The sequence below is a fragment of the Macrobrachium rosenbergii genome, chromosome 37 (genome assembly GCF_040412425.1).
Source record: "Macrobrachium rosenbergii isolate ZJJX-2024 chromosome 37, ASM4041242v1, whole genome shotgun sequence".
NCBI lineage: Eukaryota > Metazoa > Arthropoda > Malacostraca > Decapoda > Palaemonidae > Macrobrachium > Macrobrachium rosenbergii.
This window is the reverse complement of record NC_089777.1, coordinates 45,120,305-45,139,739: the sequence shown is the minus strand read 5'-3', so window position 1 is coordinate 45,139,739 and position 19,435 is coordinate 45,120,305. Positions and strand designations below refer to the sequence as shown.

Below are 19,435 nucleotides of genomic sequence, written 5' to 3'. Positions count from 1 at the left end.
CTTGATACAACGTGGCATCATTAATAAAGAACGAGAGTGGGATGAACTTGATGCTGAAAGGATACGCCTCCTCGATGAGTGGGAATCCATCCGTAGTAACAGGCCTATTGCAGCAGCACCCTCCAATGCTGGCAGTAACAGAAATGAAGAAGAACCCGCACCCCATGATATCTACAATCAGATTATCAATGGCCTAAGACACCTTGAACAAAAGGATGCAGAACAACGCACCAAGACTATCCTCAAGAAGCTGATGGCCCTTAATGAGGGTAAGCTGCCCCTGCCATAGAACACCGAAGCTTATATCAATTTGATAGAATATACACCAACCATCAACGAAGATGAACTGCTCAAACGAGGCCTGAACTGCCATTTTGTTTCCAAGCCCTGGCCCATGGACAAATGCCTTGAAGTGGAATACCTCCTCAATAATATCCTACCGCAGGAGAAGCTCGGTAACCTTCACACAACTGATGATCTTCAACCCCTTCTGCTTGCCGAATCCCTAACTGAACACGGAAACTATCACAGCGATATTGTTGACCGTCGGGTTAGAGAGGTGGCTAAGCAACTGAGAGAGAGAGAAGACATCACTGTGAGGAGAGCTGACAAGACTGCCGTCTTCGTCCTCATCAATACTTATGACTACCATAGAAAAATAGAAGAAATACTCACCGATCAGACGAAATTCAAGAGAATCACAAAGAACCCAGTAGACAACATTAAATAAGAAGCAAACAAATTCACAGAAACTAACAATGCTGCAACAAATGCCACCCACCTCCCTACCATCACAGGTGATTACAGCCCAGGATACATATATGGTAATATCAAGACACACAAACCAGGAAACCCCCTGCAACCCATTATCAGCCAAATCCCCGCCCCCACCTACCACCTGGCTAAAAGACTGAACACTCTACTCACCCCCTACACACCTGACACATACAGCCTTAAGTCATCTGCTGAGTTTCTACAAGTTCTCCGGTCAGCCCTGCCTGGTGGTTTCATCGCCTCTATGGATGTAGAATCTCTCTTCACAAACATACCTGTCAATGAAACCATTTCTATGATCGCCGACTGAGTCTACCAAGATCCTTCAGTTACCCCTCTCCACATCCCTGAACACATCCTTCGGTCTCTCTTGGGGATATGTACGAAAGAGGCCCCGTTCGCCAACCACCGAGGACACATGTATTTACAAGTGGATGGAGTCGACATGGGTTCCACCCTAGGAGTCTTACTTGCAAATTTTTACATGGGTACTGTTGAACAACGGGTCTTCGCTAATGTACGTAAACCCCCCGTTTACGTGCGTTATATCGACGACACCTTCCTCCGTGCAGATTCACAAGAGGAGATTGATAACTTACAGGCTGCCTTCCACCAGCACAGCTGCCTGTCCTTCAGCATAGAATATGCTGAAAACAACCACTCCCCTTCCTCGACGTGTTGGTAGAGCAGCAGGGCACCACCTTCAGCACTTCTGTTTACACCAAACCCATGAAACTAGGGCCTTTGCATGAATGGTGACAGCGATTGCCCAGAGAATTATAAAAACTCTGTGATTAAAGCCTATGTTTGCCACTCACTCTCCCACTGGTCCTCGTGGCAAAAAACGCATGAAGAACTTGACCGTGCCACCCAAGTATTAGTTAACAAAGGACACAAAAACCGAGACATCCAAGACATTGTAATGAAAGGTTTGGAGAATTGGTACCAGCAAGAACCCCGTCCGGCCCCCCTGAAGATATTAAATTATTCTATGGAATGCGGTTCCACAAACGGTATAAAGACGATGAAAAAGCCCTGAAAAACATCATCAAGGAGCACGTCGCCGCCACCGACCCGACAAAAAATGTACAATTGATTATATACTATGCCGGCAAGAATACGAGCAGTCTTATTATGAAGAACAACCCCGCCCCTCGACAGGAACCACTGAGGAAGACCAACGTGGTGCACCGGTACAAATGCCCTTCGCGAAGATGCCCTGCGACCTACATCGGAATGACCACCAAGCGTCTTTCGAAACGGATTTCTTGTCACGTCCAAGAGGGGGCCATTTTCAACCATGCTAGGGACGTTCACAACCTTCGTGTCCAGCATAGTGATTGTCACATTAAGTGATGGTTTTGCGGGAACTGCTGGTTCCCCGTTCGTTCCCTTTTGTGGATTGCTGCCTCCTTATCTTCAAGTTTTTTTTTTGTTTTGATGTTTTCGTGGTGAGCTGCCGTTTTTCTGTCTTCAGTCGGGTCTGGTAGGGCAACAAAGGTAGCGGCAGTGGCAGCAGCAGCAGGCAGTTTTTGGAGTCGACGTTGGTCGAGTTTTGAGCAGCAAATTGGAGCACGCCTACGGTGGAGCACGACGCAGAGGTGGAGTGTGACCATGAGTAGTCGTGTGACCACGAGCTGCTCATCTTTGATGACAGCGTGAGGCTATCCTGACGTCTCCATCGGGTTGGTGGGTTCTTGTCCCTGTTGTGCAGCTGAGGGCTGTCTTGGTGCCCCGATGGAGGACGTATGTTTGGTTTTTTTTTTCTGCCTGCTGTTTATTTTTGCCTTTTTTTTTTTTTTAAAGCTACTTTTTGTTTATGAAGTTAACTGTTTTGTTTTTAACTTTATTTTGTTTAGTGCTGCCTCTTGGTTTTTTTTATGCTTATGGTTTTATCTTTTACCAGACCTGACTCACTTGTAAATATTTGTAAAAATAAATTAATATTAAGCTCATTTTATTGTTTTGTTGTTTTCCTCCTTTGTTTGTTGCATCTGCCGTCAGTCATGACAGCCCCGTCCTGAGTATGTTAAAGAACCTGCATAACGGCCCACTCGGTCGTTACAATGGCGACTGTGACAGGGCGGCTCTGTTTTGGCTGGCAGGGGTTGTTACTGGCATTGGAGGGGAGCATGAGTGTAAAAAAAAATAAAATTTTTTTTTTCTTTTAGGTGGGGAGGTGTCACGTTAAGTGATGGTTTTGCGGGAACTGCTGGTTCCCCGTTCGTTCCCTTTTGTGGATTGCTGCCTCCTTACCTTCAAGTTTTTTTTTGTTTTGATGTTTTCGTGGTGAGCTGCCGTTTTTCTGTCTTCAGTCGGGTCTGGTAGGGCAGCAAAGGTAGCGGCAGTGGCAGCAGCAGCAGGCAGTTTTTGAGTCGACGTTGGTCGTGTTTTGAGCAGCAAATTGGAGCACGCCACGAAGTGAGCACGACGTAGAGGTGGAGTGTGACCATGAGTAGTCGTGTGACCACGAAAGCTGCTCATCTTTGATGACAGCGTGAGGCTGTCCTGACGTCTCCATCGGGGTATTCTGGTTGGTGGGTTCTTGTCCCTGTTGTGCAGCTGAGGGCTGTCTTGGTGCCCCGATGGAGGACGTATGTTTGGTTTTTTTTTCTGCCTGCTGTTTATTTTTGCCTTTTTTTTTTTAAAGCTACTTTTTGTTTATGAAGTTAACTGTTTTTTTAACTTTATTTTGTTTAGTGCTGCCTCTTGGTTTTTTTTATGCTTATGGTTTTATCTTTTTACCAGACCTGACTCACTTGTAAATATTTGTAAAAATAAATTAATATTAAGCTCATTTTATTGTTTTTGTTGTTTTCCCCTCCTTTGTTTGTTGCATCTGCCGTCAGTCATGACAGCCCCGTCCTGAGTATGTTAAAGAACCTGCATAACGGCCCACTCGGGTCGTTACAGTGATATATTATCAATTGCTTCGAAGTAATAGATCAAGCCCCTGACCACTGAAGACTACGGATACTAGAGGCACTGCATATAGGAGCAGAAAAACCTACCATCAACACTACCCAAGAAACCTATCTGCTTCCGACAGCGACACGACGCCCTATCACAGTGCCCCCTGAAAACATAACTATCAGAACATCCCAGCAGGACGTTGAGAGCAGCAGCAACGAACAAGACACTCCTGCCAAACCCCCTGACGGAGGACGCGATCTTAATGAAGCTGTAAATGTACTCCTCCACAGGGCATGTCTTACGAACCATAGGGCATTGCAGAGCAACCACTACACTCTGAGATTAAGGCTGAGAAACCGCCAACCAATGGGAGAAGATCTTGCCCAGTGACATCAGCGCTCTCTTGGCCAATCAAAAATCAATGCTCTCTCGACCAATCAAAAAGCAGACCGTGACCAGCGGCCCCTGCCGACTGGTGATATAAAAAAAGAGAGACCATAGCCACCACTTCATTCAGCTCCTGCCTGAAGAAAGAAGGCCTTCCGAAACATGTTGCGATACCTACGATCCCAGAAGCACTGACGACCCCTGCACTCGTTTTTGGACCCAACCCTCGGAATTTCCGTTACCTTCGACTTTTGATATTTTTATAAATAAAACCCCTACAATGAACTTTGGCATTTTACTCAATTCTGTTACTAAAGAAGAAAAAAGGATAATTAGAAGAGTTGAACGAATAATCTACAAGATTAATGCAACCAAGGCTGCCATCATATTTAACAAAATAATAATAATAATAATAATAATAATAATAATAATAATAATAATATTACACAGTGATTTATAATATTATGGTACATAGTAATTTACTGATAGAGTACAGTGTAAACTGGCCACTCCTCACCTATATTATTAACTTTGAGTAAGCTATAACAAGAATAGACAGAAACATTACGTATATATTTTAATCATACTATTTATATTATTTTTTCTTTGAATACAAATGATATACTTGAAATTAACAAAGTTAAATAGTGTGACTGAGAAGTGGACAAAATAACAGATAAAAATAAAAGTCCCCCATTAATCACTCCGTTTTCTGTAATTTAGGATACTCAGGCTAGGTGACGTCACCACCTGCGCACGAGCAGACTTATCTTTTATTAGACTTTTGGTTCGCCTACCCAGCACCAGACAGCAACCTGTGGGCAATTCTGGTAATAAGAAAAGGGACACTGTCCTGATTCCGATCTCCAGTCTAGTAAGTCCCGAGACGTCACAATCCCTCAGGAACAGACCTTTACTCAGTTCTGTCTCCCTCTTTTGCAGAGAGCAGGTAGATACCGCAGTAGTCAAGGATTGTACCAGGGCAACTACCTTGTCCTCTGGACAATGGCACATCTAGCCCTTCCTCAGCCTCTAAGAAGTCTCAGGCTTCAGAGGGCGCTCGCAAAACACCCAGCCTTCCTTATTCTCTTCTTACAAAGTGTGTATACATGTCACTTTCAACCCTCTTTCCAATTGGGAAGAGGGCAGAGGGAGGAGAGGAAGGGAGAACGCTCAGACTGGCATTCTCCTCCTGCTGGTGCCCTGATGAAGGAATGACTGTCAAGTTATTGGAATATATGATACCAACATAGCCAAGACCTGGCAGTGATATCCTTCAGGGGAAGTATCTGTTTTCCTATGGGTCTCGGCCACCTTTCATCAAACTTCCATCCCGTCTCCTCTCCCGTGCTTCCAACTTCGGGAGCAGCCAGCCCAGCTAGAGCTAGTAGTCTTCGGTGCTCTGTTGTCACTGCAGAAGCTGTCCCCTCAGGGGCAGCTTTGCCTTCGATTCTCTTCATGGAGAATGAAGGAGATCTGCTTCCAGTTCTTAAACCTTTCTGCTCTCGAAGGATGAGGGAGTATTTAGGTTGGTGCTTATCGACAGGAAGACCTGAATATACCTGCATATTCTCCTTGCTATATGCTTCTGTTCTCTGATGCACCGACTAGGGAATAGGCACACACCTGTAATACCGTTGTCTTCAAGGTGTGCGACCGAGATGATACGTACCTTCTCATCAATATCCTCGAACTAGAATTAGTTTCTTGGCCCTCCGAGAGTTTCAGGATCAGTTTTTTGAATTACTCTGCGGTGTTGTTGGGCAACAACACCACAGTAGTGGCATATGTCAATAAACAAGAGGGTTTCGATTCCCTCCTGTTGCTTCGGTTGACTTTGCAGGTGCTCGAGCGAACTGTGGTGCACTCGGTAGAGCCATCAGCCATATACATTCCAGGCGATGGGATGTATTGGCAGCCGAGCTCAGCTTCTGGCACTGAGTGACAGGGACAGAGAGCTCCCTTCACTCAATTCTTCACAGAGAGGTTGCTCGACTTGAGGGCTCCCTATCATCTTTCTATTCCCTGTCCAGCACAACAGAAGTCTGCAGGTCTTCTGCTTCATCATACCAGACCCACGGGTGCTACAGTGATGCATGCTGACACTGTGGGACAACCTTGACGTCTTCATCTTCCCTTTGTATTTGTCTAATTCACAAGGCGTTCAGCAAAGTGTTGTTCACCCCAAATTTAGATGACTGCTGGAAGACTTCACTTTTTACACGACCTGCTAGCTCTGCTTCAGAGGCACCAAGAAGATTTCCTCCCTGACCCGACCTTCTGTGTCAGCAACACGTGAAGCGGTTCCTCAGGCAGTACAGTTCCTGTGCCTTCACGACTAGAGACTATCCGGCTTCCCTTGCAAGCATGGGGTTCTCGGCAAAAGGCAACGGAGATAGCTGGACATCTCTATCAACCCTCTACAGCAGCACCCAGGGACTGAAGCCGTCTTCGCTGGTTGGTGTTGTTGACGGGACTTTTTTCTCTGATCAGATCCACTCTTCAGCAGGTCATGGGCTTACTTGTCTTCTTCGCCAAGAGTTGCTTCTCTGTGGTTCAGTTGTAAAGACTTAGGTCCACATTCGGCCTAGTCTTTCACCCGAAAGTAGCCCTCTTCTCCTCAGTTGAGACTTAGCTACTGATGAGAAGCTTTGATCGGTCTTGCTCTCCCGGGACTTCAGGACCCTGGGCAACATGTGACTTTCGATTAGGGTCCCTGTCTTATGCTCTGCATGCGCCCTTGTGAGAGTCGTCAGATAGAGATCCAACTCTCAAGACCATCTCTCGTCTCGTTCCGGCATTGGAGAAGAGGATAGACGATCTTCATGGACATTCTTTCCCGTGAGCATTCAAGGGATGGAGATCACTAGCTTGACTCCGTCTCAGATGTCATAGCGAACTCCAAACCCATTGGCACCTGCTGCCAGGTTCGAGTCCTTCATGATCCACTCCCCCTTGGACTTTGTAGTCGATGATCCAGATCAGTCGCTGCTTTGTCCTGTTAGGATGCTGTGGTACTTTCCGAAGAAGACTCAGCATCTGTAATGGATGTCGACGACTTTGCGATAGTACTTACTTGCCCAAGAAAGAAGTATCCGAGGACATTTCTTTTTTTCTGGCCTCGTGAGACGATCGGGAGGGCGTACTCTGCAGCCAACGTTGAAGACACCTGTACACTTCGCCCGAGAGCCCACGAAGCCAATGGCTTTGTCCATCCCTTGGATTCTGAAAGTTTGTGTTTGTCTGAAGGCAGAGATGTGGTCTCATCAGACCACATTTATGCCTTTCAACCTTCGGGTTTTTGTCCACGAGTCCTTAGAACCACCCTTCCTTAGACCTGTGGTGGCTGCTCAACAAGTAGTGTTTTCTTATCTGGCTCCTATAAGAGGACAGGTAGCATCTTGCATAAGGTGTACAGTTTTGGAAGTGAGAGGGATTACAAGAGTGACTGGCCTCTCCTCCTACTCCTTCCTTCTCCCCATTTCTCTTCCTTCAGGTAGAGAATGGGGCTCGAAATGACACTTGCTGGAACCGGCGTCTGATGCAGTAAGCTTACACATTGAGCACCTATTCTATTTTTCTTTCTTAGAATCGTAGAAGCAATCCCGCTCCTACCTCTAGCAAGGGGAGGAAGGAGACCCTGGCAATAAGACAAACCCTTTTCTGGTTTTTGCCTTACTGCCTCCGACTCTTTAGATTATTCCTAGCCTATTTCCGTATGAGTTACAATTCTTCACTCATTAGAAAAGGTCCAGAAGTCTGGCAATTGATCTTGCAGTTCCTATACTCTGATCAGCAGGTCAGAGACATGGTACTCCTCCTTGCTCTTCCAACCAGGGGGAGTAACCCAGGTATGGCAAACTCCAGTCAGCTCAGAGACTTACTCAGATTCCTCCCTCCAACAAGTGAGTCTTCCTAATGTAAAGGACTGATGGTTTACATATTGTGTAGGAACAAATCACAGTTTTTTAGAGTAAATTGTATTTTTCCTAACTGTACAAACTTGAGGTCCTTTACATTACATTTATGCCCGCCTCATACCACCCCTCAATCTGAAACCTGGGCCGAAAGGCAAATGGAATGTTTACATGTGGGCAGGCGGAACTCCCACCTACCGGACGGAAGTTACTGCCTAACCACCTTGTTTAAGAGTTTTAGGGGCCGTTTCCAGCTTCACTGTAAGTAATTCCTAATGTAAAGGAACTCAGGTTCGTATAATTAGGAAAAATACAATATACTTTAAAAAAAAACTGTGATTTCTCACTACATAAATGCAGGTGGATTTTATCTTTATTTATATATTCATCACGTTCCATATTTTCGTGATTCAGTTATACATAAATGCAGGTATTTAAAGCCTTTCTATTCATAAATATGTTTATTAGGTAATACTTTGCTCATTTTCAACACTGGTAAAATTATGACAAGAATTTATACATTATGTACATAAAATCAATCAATATTCAGGCTGATTATTAATTTACACTTGAAATATGCCAGTGAGTTTTTAATACCTTGCAGCTTAACCAAAAATACTGAACTCTAAATAAAATATCAGTAATATTTTATAACCAACATTACCATACAAGCACCTTAATAAAACCCAATGCAAACACAAATGCAAATGGCAGTTACTTGAATGATCCAGTGACATTAAGACCTAAGATTTCTCACATACAGTAAAGATGCTGATTAAATTTGTGACAAAAATTACATTTTTGAGAGTATTTTCAAAAACTTTTTGATATTTCAATAAATCTTCCAGGAGCCATGCACTGGTGTATTGTGTTATTATGGTCACTACATAATCTCAAAATTAACTTTTTATAAAAATAATTTCACATACACATTTTTGGATAACCTTAGTCTTTGTAGTCTAATGAGAATGCTGAATTCAAGGCAAAGAAAACAAATGTTATCCTATACTGTATTGGCCTATACATTATTTCTTCTGAATTTCGGAGGAATCAGTTCATTACAAGAAGCACATTTCTCCCAAATCTCATTTGAGAAATAAATAAGTGTATATCACTGATCTGAACTTTATACCTTTATATGTCCATTATATGCAATTAATAATTAATATAATTTGTTTATATTTACACTGGTTATTACTTAAATCTATTTAGTGTGGTATTTCTACTAACATCTGTTGTCTTAATAACTCCCCTACTAGATTTCTTCTTAACTGCAAGTAACAATACATTAGCAATGCACTCATTTCACATCTTGTTTCAAGAACTATACAGTATCATGATTTGGCAAACAGTGTAAGGAGAACCGGGAGGAAATACAAAAGTATAAAGTTTAAGGAAGTTGTGTTTTAATAGTAAATAAGGAAGTATCCAAACGTTTCATTCTCATAAAATCAAGTAATTTTGAAAGATTACAACAACAGGAATTTTGCTAATAACAAATAATTCCAAATATTGTATGGACTAAACTATGAAAAATATTTTTCCTGGAATATTAAAGGCTGAAAAAATATTAATTAATTTTTGAGCAATCGGTGAAATCCTCAATCTAAATCAAGACATGATACAGTATATACAAATAACAAATGGTTATAATTACATCTTTCATTCAACATCTAAAAAATTTTCAAACCTGTCCACATCCTCCTAGGCCCTAGCATTAGGACCTATTTTAGCACTAAGTATTTAGTGACACTAGTTATGTTATATATTAGTTACAGGAGTATGAAACGAATGTACCTTCAAAAATTAAGGCACTGTTAGTACCTTAACCTAACAGTATTCTATGTACTTACTGTGCAAGAAACCTGTGTAAAACATGTAATTAAGTGGAAATTTCTCTAAAGATTACATGTTGCTTTCAAACTACATTAACCATAACATCTTTACAACAGCACCCTTCTTCTGCTTTTTAGAATGTACAGCATTTGCAATTAGTCCAGAAGAAAAGCATCCCTTTACAGGTCTTAGCTTTGGTATCATTTTGGCTTCCCAGCTTTTATTTTTGTTGTCTTTTGGATCTTATGTACGAATGGCAAAGAAATGCATTTAATGCCCTCATATCTTCACAAAATACAGATTATGAAAATGTTGATTGCCATTAGCCATATATTTGGAAGTATTATGTCAAGGCTGTCAAATCTTGGTTTTCTTAATTGTAAAACATTCAAACAACCTTTAACCAACAATACAGTTCTGCACTGCTGAACTCTGAAATAAGCTAGTGGAATTAAAAATTAATCTAGATTCTGCTGAGCGAAGTAAAGAGTCTTCTATGCTATCAGAAACAAACTGTTTGCAATTATTAAACTTACTACAAACATGGTTATCTTGCATTAATTTGAAAATCTAATCCACTTGTCTTCCCATTCTGTAATTAGATACATGAGAAATGACATTATCTGAAGCTTTCATCATTTGCATAATTCTTGTGTAAAAGAACTGAAAAAGTTAATGAGTAATAACTGGGATTAGTCAGCAACACAGTGTGCGTCTGAAATATTTCTGATAATGCAATACTCTGAAAGTAAATTGTTCACAAGTGACCTTCACCTGCTTTTGTGAGGTATGGCACTGTTACTCTGTTACAGATCGACTGAGATTCATTTAAATACACGTTCTTCACCTCATCCACATGTACCCAAAATGAAGTAGTAACAAAGGTGCCACAATGAATGATGATAGAGGTGTTATACTATTACTTGCAGAAACACCTTCTTTACTGGAAGCTGCTGGTGGCTGTACATCAGCAGCCTCTGGGTCTTCTAAGATAGTTTCTATATCTCCAATGTCTTCTGTATCATCCTCATCCACTTCATGATGCACATGTGGTTTGTCAGTTGGCTCTTCCCCCAAGCTCTCTTCTGCAGCCGTATCTCCTTCGTAGAAAGGATCTTCCTCATTGAAAGTGTCTTCTCTATGGTCTGGTTCATCATAATCAGAATATTCTTCTACTTCTACTCTTGTTCCTGCTGTTGAAGATGGGGAATCTACTCCTTCCTCTTCCTCCTCATAATCATTGTCATATTCATCTTCATCAACGGGATACTCATGATGAGTGCAATTAATTTCATCAGATCCATCAGTGCAGTCTTCAATGCCATCACATGGTGGTGCTGAAGATATGCATGTTCCATCTGCACATTTATGAGAACGATCTAGAGGGCAAGTCCATTCCTTGCAATCTTTTTCATCTTCACCATTAATACAGTTTTTCCGACCATCACAAATCTGTAAATTACATAAATAAGTATTTCTGAAGGGAAAATGTGAAAATTACTGATTTCATAATACCCTATCCTCGTGTTATACTACTGCAAAATATATATTGCATTTTATTTTCATGAGGCTAATCTCATGTCTTTTTTTTCTTTTACCATATTTGGCGCTGAGATTCTATTATTTTGCAATATTCATTTAAACTTTTTTCTTTACCAATTTCCTTTTCTTAGCCAATTTCCTTTTCTTAGCAACAAAATATGTAGGCCAACGTTATGCAATTAAGAAGTTTTCACTTAAAATGAAACAAGAGAGCATGGAAATGAAAAAGGGCACATGTTTTATAGATGAGTTATAATGGTCCTCAGGAGCGCTGAAAAGTGACTAATACATACAGTGCTAATGTATATATGAATAGTATATATGATAATTATTCAAAATATGCAAACATTAACCTAAAAGCCTATTAACTTGCAAAGCAAGCCACCTCAAATTAGAATGTCCAGCCGTAAAAAATGAGTAAATATGAAAGTATCAAGCATATGGCAAATACACAGATGCGAAACTATTTACCCATGTCCACGCCAACAAAGGGCACACAAATGTATACAGTACATATATGCACAACAATAAAAGTTACAAAAATGTATACACATATCTACAACAATAAAAGACAGAAGAACAAAGGCACTGGTGAAATATCAAAACCTTCCTTATGCAAACTAATTCTGGTATAAGGGACAGCACTTTTGTTTTTTAACTTTGCACAAAGTTTGTGATAATGGCGGTGAAAACTGAAAAATTATTTTCAAAGTCATCTGAAAATAAAATCAAGGTAATTATGTATTTTATATTACGCAGGAATACATAAATAACTCAGAGCTATTAAAGACAAAACGAAATGAGGGATGATTGTCAATTTCGCTTTGTCTGCAGATATTCCAAATAATCACCATATATCACTGAATTTATGAGAATTAATTGCAAACAAGAAGTAGTAGCCAGTTTCCTTTTGTCTGTCTTTTCTGAATCATTTAATATGACTCTTTTTAAAATTAGATTTTCTATTAACTAATAAGGGTAATCGCAATTCTTGCAGTGGCCTAGACTGTCTTTTTATATTGAGGAAAGATAATGTTACCTATAAGAGCCAAACAATGATGCATATCAACAAACCTATGATGTTTGCATTGAGAAGTAATGTCAGTAAAGATAAACAATACAAGCTTTAAAAAAAGGATCTTAATGTTGTTTCTATTATTTATAGCCTAAACAGTAAATTAGTTTACCAAGACCACGGAGTCCTATTTCTAGATTCTCATGGGGCATGCCGGAAGTTCTTGTTCTTACATGAGAGGTAAAAATTGGAATACGGCCAAGTTCAAGAAACTGAACATCTAAGTAAGGAGATACAAAATGGAATTGATAAAAAGTAAAAAGGAAGAAAACGATACATATGGCCTAAGAGGGGATGCTGCAAAGAATCACTATAGTATCAGCTTATATAAACAACATATATAATGAGAGAAATATTCAAGGAATATACGGAATCAGCAGCCACCTGGCGTCTCTATATATCATCAGGTCTTTCATTCCCTTTACAGTTAATGGTCTCCCTGACTTGTTCTAATATAGGCCATTCAAATGAGACGAAGAAAATGCTGAGAAAGGAAAAAATTTACGGAAAGCTGCAATTTGTTTCATCGCCTTCGTAACATATTCAATTTTGCAGCTATCTTGAAAAAATGGCGGCCAAAAATAGTTTTTTTTAATATCTCGCTTAATAATTATTTTACAGGAAAAGTATCGAAATACAAATTGTTCTACAGGCAATTTTCTACAAAATATGTTAATACATTTTTTCCATATGTTGCTCTGTTTTGATGTTAAAGGTGCACAAATATCGTACAATTTTTAAAGTTTGCTTGTAGTTACGTAATACTGCCCGTAAAGTTATTTTAAACGATATATTCAAGCATTTATCAAGTTCTTACATTAGTTCTAGTGTTTTCTTTTGTTTTCAGGGAGTATGAACGAAGATTGTTAACCCGTTATTAGACCTGGAAAATGGTTTCATCGGGGAAATGCCTAATTTGTGAAGGCGTACTTTCTGAGGGAGTCACTTGTGAGGTTAAGGAAAAAGGTATAAGAACATTGATAGACTACAGTATTAAATGGAAAGATGGGAAACATTCTCAGTTAGAAGGACTGGAAAGTGTCACATTGCATGAAAAATGTAGGAAAGTGTACACGAAAGAAAGAAGTGCTGAAGCTTTTCAATCAAGACATAAAACCTCTACAGATCCCAAACTAGTTCTGAGATGTCAAGACTCGGATTTTGATTTTCTTCATGACTGTCCGTTTTGTAGCGAAGATGCATCTGATGGGTTTTATGAAAAACAAGGCAAAAAACTGTAAGTGATCGTGAGCGTGTGCACCGTATAGAGACTCTTCACATTCAGGACACTATTTTGATAGTGGGTGAGAAAAGGAATAATGACTGGGGTAAAATAGTTAATGCCCGTATATGTAATGTGTGAGGAAGTTTTACACACTGCCCCGTGGAAAAAAACCTGGTCGTCCCAAAAGTTCAACAGTTTCAGAGGCAATGAATCATACTTTTACATATCTTGAGGAAAATCGAGAAGAATGTCAATTTTCATTCAGCGAAATTTTTGAAGGATACGACGGTGAGCTGCCAAAGGAGAAAACAATAAAATCTGAAATGAAACGTAAGTATGGAGAGGATACTGTTGTAACTGTAAACAGAGCCAGAAACCCAATGGTGGTTTTCGTGACACAGGGTACAAATTTCTGTCTGACGCATGGTATACAAATAATAGGAGTAATGATGAGAAAGAGGAGAGACTTAGGACAGTGAAAACAGCAGCATCCATAATTGCTGAGGATGTTAGGTCACAAATGTATGAGGTAGATCAGTATCCAACACCAAATGAATTCCTGACTGATTTGGACTCTCTTGTGCCCGATACACCCAATAGCCTTTTTAAAACTATCATCATCAAGAACAAGAAAGGAAATATAAGGAAGTGGGAGAAGAAGTGTACAACTATTTCATAAGCTATTTTAACAGCAGCCAGACCAAATTCATTTAAATCTCCTTAACAAACAGGGCTTGTTGTTCATCTTAGTCAAAAGTATGGCTCAAAACATCTACCTAATGGTCTCTCAACTAGAGGACTATGTGCTCCTTATGCTGAGGCAGCCCTCTTTCAAGTTTCAGCATTGCTACATCCAGCCAGCGAGCCTCAGACTGACTCATTCACGCAGTTTGTTTTCGACAACGCTGATGTTAACATCTGTACCACTGATGGGTTCAACACCTTTCACACTATGGGAGGAATTCAGTGCCTTACTCCTTCTCCAACTGATTCTAGTTCAGATCAACCTATCAAAAGATTAGGAAAGATCCCCTTTGCATCCACTGTTGGACAGTTTGCCCATATTCCCATTAACTCTATGAAAGGAAAGGTAACACAGGACTGTTGAATATAACAGTCCAAGTTATATCAAATATCAATCCAATCTCTGCCACAGTCTCAATATCAATAAGGGAACTACATTGGTTGTATGGAAAATGGCAAATGAAGTCTGAACGTCCAGGATGTAATAGTTTCATGGAGAAATGTACTGCAGACCTGCCTTATGATGTATCTCATATATCATATCTTCCATTCCTAAATGCTCCACCCAATGAGTATAACACAATATACACAGTTCTTAACCAAGCTTTGGAGAAATGCAAAGAGGTTAAACAGCAAACTTGCTTCGTAACATTTGACCAGCCTTTGCATATTCGGGCTCGTGACATTGTTGCAAGCTGTGGACAAGGATCACCACTAAGCAATGTTATTGTGAGTCTTGGTGGTTTTCACTTATTGATGTCATTTATGGGTGCCATTGGTTACATCATGAATGGAAGTGGAATTACAGAACTTTTGAGTACCGCATATGCGGGTGCCTCTGTGGATAAAATGCTGAGTGGTCATGCCTACGGAAGAGCACTCAGAGCACATACTAGTACATGCTGCTCTGGCTACAATGATTCTGAATGAAATCAATCTCTCTGCTGAGGAAAGGTCAACAATAGAAGCAACTTTACAGAAGACTGACTCTACGCTGATTGCCGATGAACAACTACAAAATGTGCTCTATAAGTTCAATGAAATTATTAACAAGATGAAGAGTAAGGGTGACACAGCAAAACTTTGGGTCCAATACTTTGAAATGGTAACACTAGTTAAACAATTCATTGAAGCAGAACGTTCAGGAAACTGGCAATTACACCTTGAAACAATCCAAAAGATGCTGCCTTATTTCCATGCTAGCAGTCACTTTCTCTATGCAAAGTCTGCTCATCTCTACCTGCAAGACATGTTCAATCTTAAAGAGTGCATCACCTCCAAGGAATGTGGGGATTATGTACAGAGAGGCTATTTTACAATAAGACAGTCAGAAAAGTTTTGGTCTGGGATCTCGTCCGACATGACTATTGAACAAACACTGATGCGATCTATGGAGAGTTCTGGTGGATTGCTACACGGCAGAGGGATGACTGATTCAATGCTAACTAAACGGGTGATTGGAATGCCTACCACTCTGAAGATCACAGAGAAGATTGAAGAATATTGTGATGTTGCTTATAGTACAGAAGAGCAACATGCAGATGTCAGAAAATTGCGTATTTCAAGAGATGCTCAAGATCCTCAGAAGTTTTTGGAATAGTTTTCATCACATCCACCATTTCCGGATTTTTATGGCATTATGTCAATAAGCACAGGATTAACAGGAGGTGAAAAAACTAATCCTCATAATGCTTATGAATTTGGAGTTAGTTTAATGTCAAATATTGTTGGCGACAATTTTGCGAAAGTCAAGTTTCAGAGAAAGAAAAGAGTCAAACCACTAGGAGCTACCATGACGGGAGTAACAACTAGAGATTTTGCATACTCATCTGATCCTGAGATATTATTTAGAAGAATTTCATATGTTAAGAAATCAAAAGAACAATTCAAACAAAAGTTTCAGCATGAACTAGCTCCTCATCCCTTGTCACTGTTTGATGAATATGGAATGCGCGAAACCATGAAATCTTCACTTTATGAAGCATTTTCTCCTTTATGTGACACTGTCATTGGAGATACAATTTATGTTGTTGATGGGGGATTTCTTATTCATCGAGTTGTTTGGCATCAGCGAGAGATCTTTTCAACCATTCTAGGCCGGCATGTTGAATATGTGAGGAAGCACTACAAGGACACTGCCATCATTGTCTTTGATGGGTATTCAGAAAATCTAGAAGATAAAGGTACAAAAGGTGCTGAACGTGCTCGTCAAATGAGATGTGCTACCAGAGACACCATATTTGATGAAACTATGCCAGCAACAACAAGCCAGCAAATTTCTTTCAAACAAGCAAAATAAGAGCAGACTTATTACAAAGCTCATCACAAAGTTGACCTCTGAGGGATTTACTGTAAAGTAAAACATGCTAATGAAGATGCAGACACACTCATTGTTAATACAGCCATTGAAGAATCCTCCAAGACTGACTCAGTAACAATAGTTAGAGAAGATGTAGACCTTCTGGTAATCATGAACGCTTTAGCAGGATCACAAAATAACATAAACTTCCTAAAGCAAGGCAAAGGAAAAACAGAGAACAAATTGTACACACAAGCCTCCATGAAGTATGGATCAGTCATTAAAGACAACATTCTTTTCTTGCATTCATTTAGTGGGGCTGATACCACCTCTGCCTTTTTCAAACAAGGGAAACTAAAGTTTGTAAACCTCCTTGAAAACCATGAAGAACTTCAGGAACTTGTAGCTGTGTTTAAGAAACCACAGGCAGATCCTGCAAAGATTGCTGAAGCAGGAAAATCTTTCATCCTTCGGTTGCATGGGAACAAAGAATGTGAATCCCTTGGCAACTTACAGTATCAACGTTTTGCCAAATCACTGAGTAAAAGTACATTTACCTTGGCTTCCTTGCCTCCTACAGACGCTGCAGCTTGATTTCATTCTCTGCGTACTTATCTCCGAGTTCAGAAATGGTTAGGAATTGACTTGCCACCTACAGATTGGGGTTGGAAGATGACTGAAAATGGAATAGCCCCAATCACTACAGATAAAGACCCTGCTCCTCTAGATCTTTTGAACATTATATCATGTAAATGTCTCAAAAGATGTATGACAGCCACTTGCAGTTGTAGAAGGGCAGCATTAAAATGCTCTGCAATACGTGTGTCATGTAAAGGGTTATCTTGTACCAACTCTGATGTAAACATAGATGTGGAGGAATGTGATAACCCCACGGATGAAATGCTAGAAATCTTAGTGCCAGAAGGCGTAACTCATGAAACAGAGTAGAGAAAAAGCTCAGATATTTATCATAAACTATGTACTTTGGGTAGATGTTTGGGTATAAGGGTGGTAATTCCGCCAATGAATATTCACTGTCTATCCTAAGCGAGAATAAAGGAGGGACACCTCTGGAAGATGATTTTCCTAGGTACTTCAAGTAATGGGGTCTGAAAAAAAGAGTAACAAACTTCTCGTGCATGTAGCATCAAAACCATGAAATATACAAAAAAAGTATAGAACATTGTTTGTAGGGAATTTCACGTAGAACAATTTGTATTTCGATACGTTTCCTGTAAAATAATTATTAAGCGAGATATTTACAAAAAACTATTTTTGGCCGCCATTTTTTCGAGATGGCGGCCAAAACCAGGGCGATACAGGGGAGCAAAATTGATTTGTTATTAAGTACTCTATAATGAAGGAGATAAAACAAACTGCAGCTTTCCGTAAATTTTTTCCTTTCTAAATCCCCATTTGACTGGCCTAATAAGCTTATACAAAATCTAAATTGCAGCTCTACATTAAATTACTGTACCTTTCTTTCAAGAATGCAAGCACCAGTGTCACATAAAAACTGGCCACTGGGACACAACTGCCGTTCTGTGGTAGTGCTGGGTTCGTCTGGTAGGCAATTGGTCTCGTCACTTCCATCTCGGCAATCATCATGACCATCACACCTTAGCCATCTGTTAGATCATGGAGTGATATAATCAAGATTATAACTGAAATTTTTATCAGGGGTTTTATTTAGGAGATAGACAACTTATGAGTTCTTCCCATTATCTTTTATCATGTGCAGTTTCTGCCTCAGTCCACTTCTAGTGGAAGTCCTCAAGCAAGCCTTTTCTCCAAAATACTCTAATTTTGTGTTCCTTCCATATCTACTATTTCTTTAATTGGTTGCTGCTCTCTTCTCCTTATTACCATCGTGATGAGAAAGGAAGGTAGCAATCAAATACATGATCAACTAAAAAAAAAGGTGAAATGTTTTGAACAAAGTGCTGTACAAATTTTATACTCTGTTTGCAAAGATAATGTATCACTTTATCAGTTTCTACTCAAGTCACTGTGCTGTCTACTTTGAAATTATTTTTATGATATGGTTTTGATTCTATAGGCACAAATAGCTAGATATTTGCTTCTCTACACTACTACGGCATGTGTTTAGTTTGTACAACAATGATTTTTGTATGTTACATATTCAATTTTTCTGTGAGTTTATATACTCATGCGGGTCCAAAGACTGGTCTAAAAGAGGAAAAAAAAAACAAGGTCAACACTCACCCATGCCTTGTAAAAAAAAAAAAACACGTGTCGCCTGAACCTGCAACAAACCTTAGAGACCTGTAACATAACAAGTGTAAGCACTGACATGAAAATACACAGGCATCAAAGTTAAGTTCTTACCCATCAATGCAAAGGCCATTATCACATTTGAAGCTTCGGTCAAAAGGACAGACAACTTCGGTGCAGTTCTTTTCATCCCCACCATCATCGCAACCATCCAATGCACCATTGCACACCTGTTGAAAATTGATGCATGGTAACTAACTAATATCAAATTAATACTGAGAAGCAAACAACAATGTGCAGTTCCCTTGCCATAGGTTTTATATTGATAATTATCATACAGCAGTTTAATGTGACTGAGTCTCATTGTAGGAAAACCAACTGTTCTGCAGTGGTAATATTGTATTCACAAGATCAAAGATGTGTCAACTTTTTAAGCACTATATAAACACTACCTTACTTACAAACACTCAAGTCACAAACATTCAGAG

At 39.9% G+C, this 19,435-nt stretch overlaps 1 protein-coding gene across 13 annotated transcripts in view; it reads right to left on the bottom strand.

Annotated features, from left to right (window-relative positions):
* Nucleotides 1–8,433: 8,433 nt before the first annotated feature.
* LOC136825538 (uncharacterized) overlaps nt 8,434–19,435 on the bottom strand; it is an 841,925-nt gene continuing 830,923 nt past the window's right edge. For all 13 annotated transcript variants that reach the window (XM_067082124.1, XM_067082125.1, XM_067082129.1 and 10 more), the window contains 3 exons: nt 19,062–19,177; nt 18,190–18,340; nt 8,434–11,279 (listed from right to left, as the gene is read on the bottom strand). In XM_067082124.1, coding sequence (XP_066938225.1) covers nt 10,671–11,279; nt 18,190–18,340; nt 19,062–19,177 — 876 coding nt within the window. In that variant the 3' untranslated portion in view covers nt 8,434–10,670. The remainder of the gene's footprint in view (nt 11,280–18,189; nt 18,341–19,061; nt 19,178–19,435) is intronic.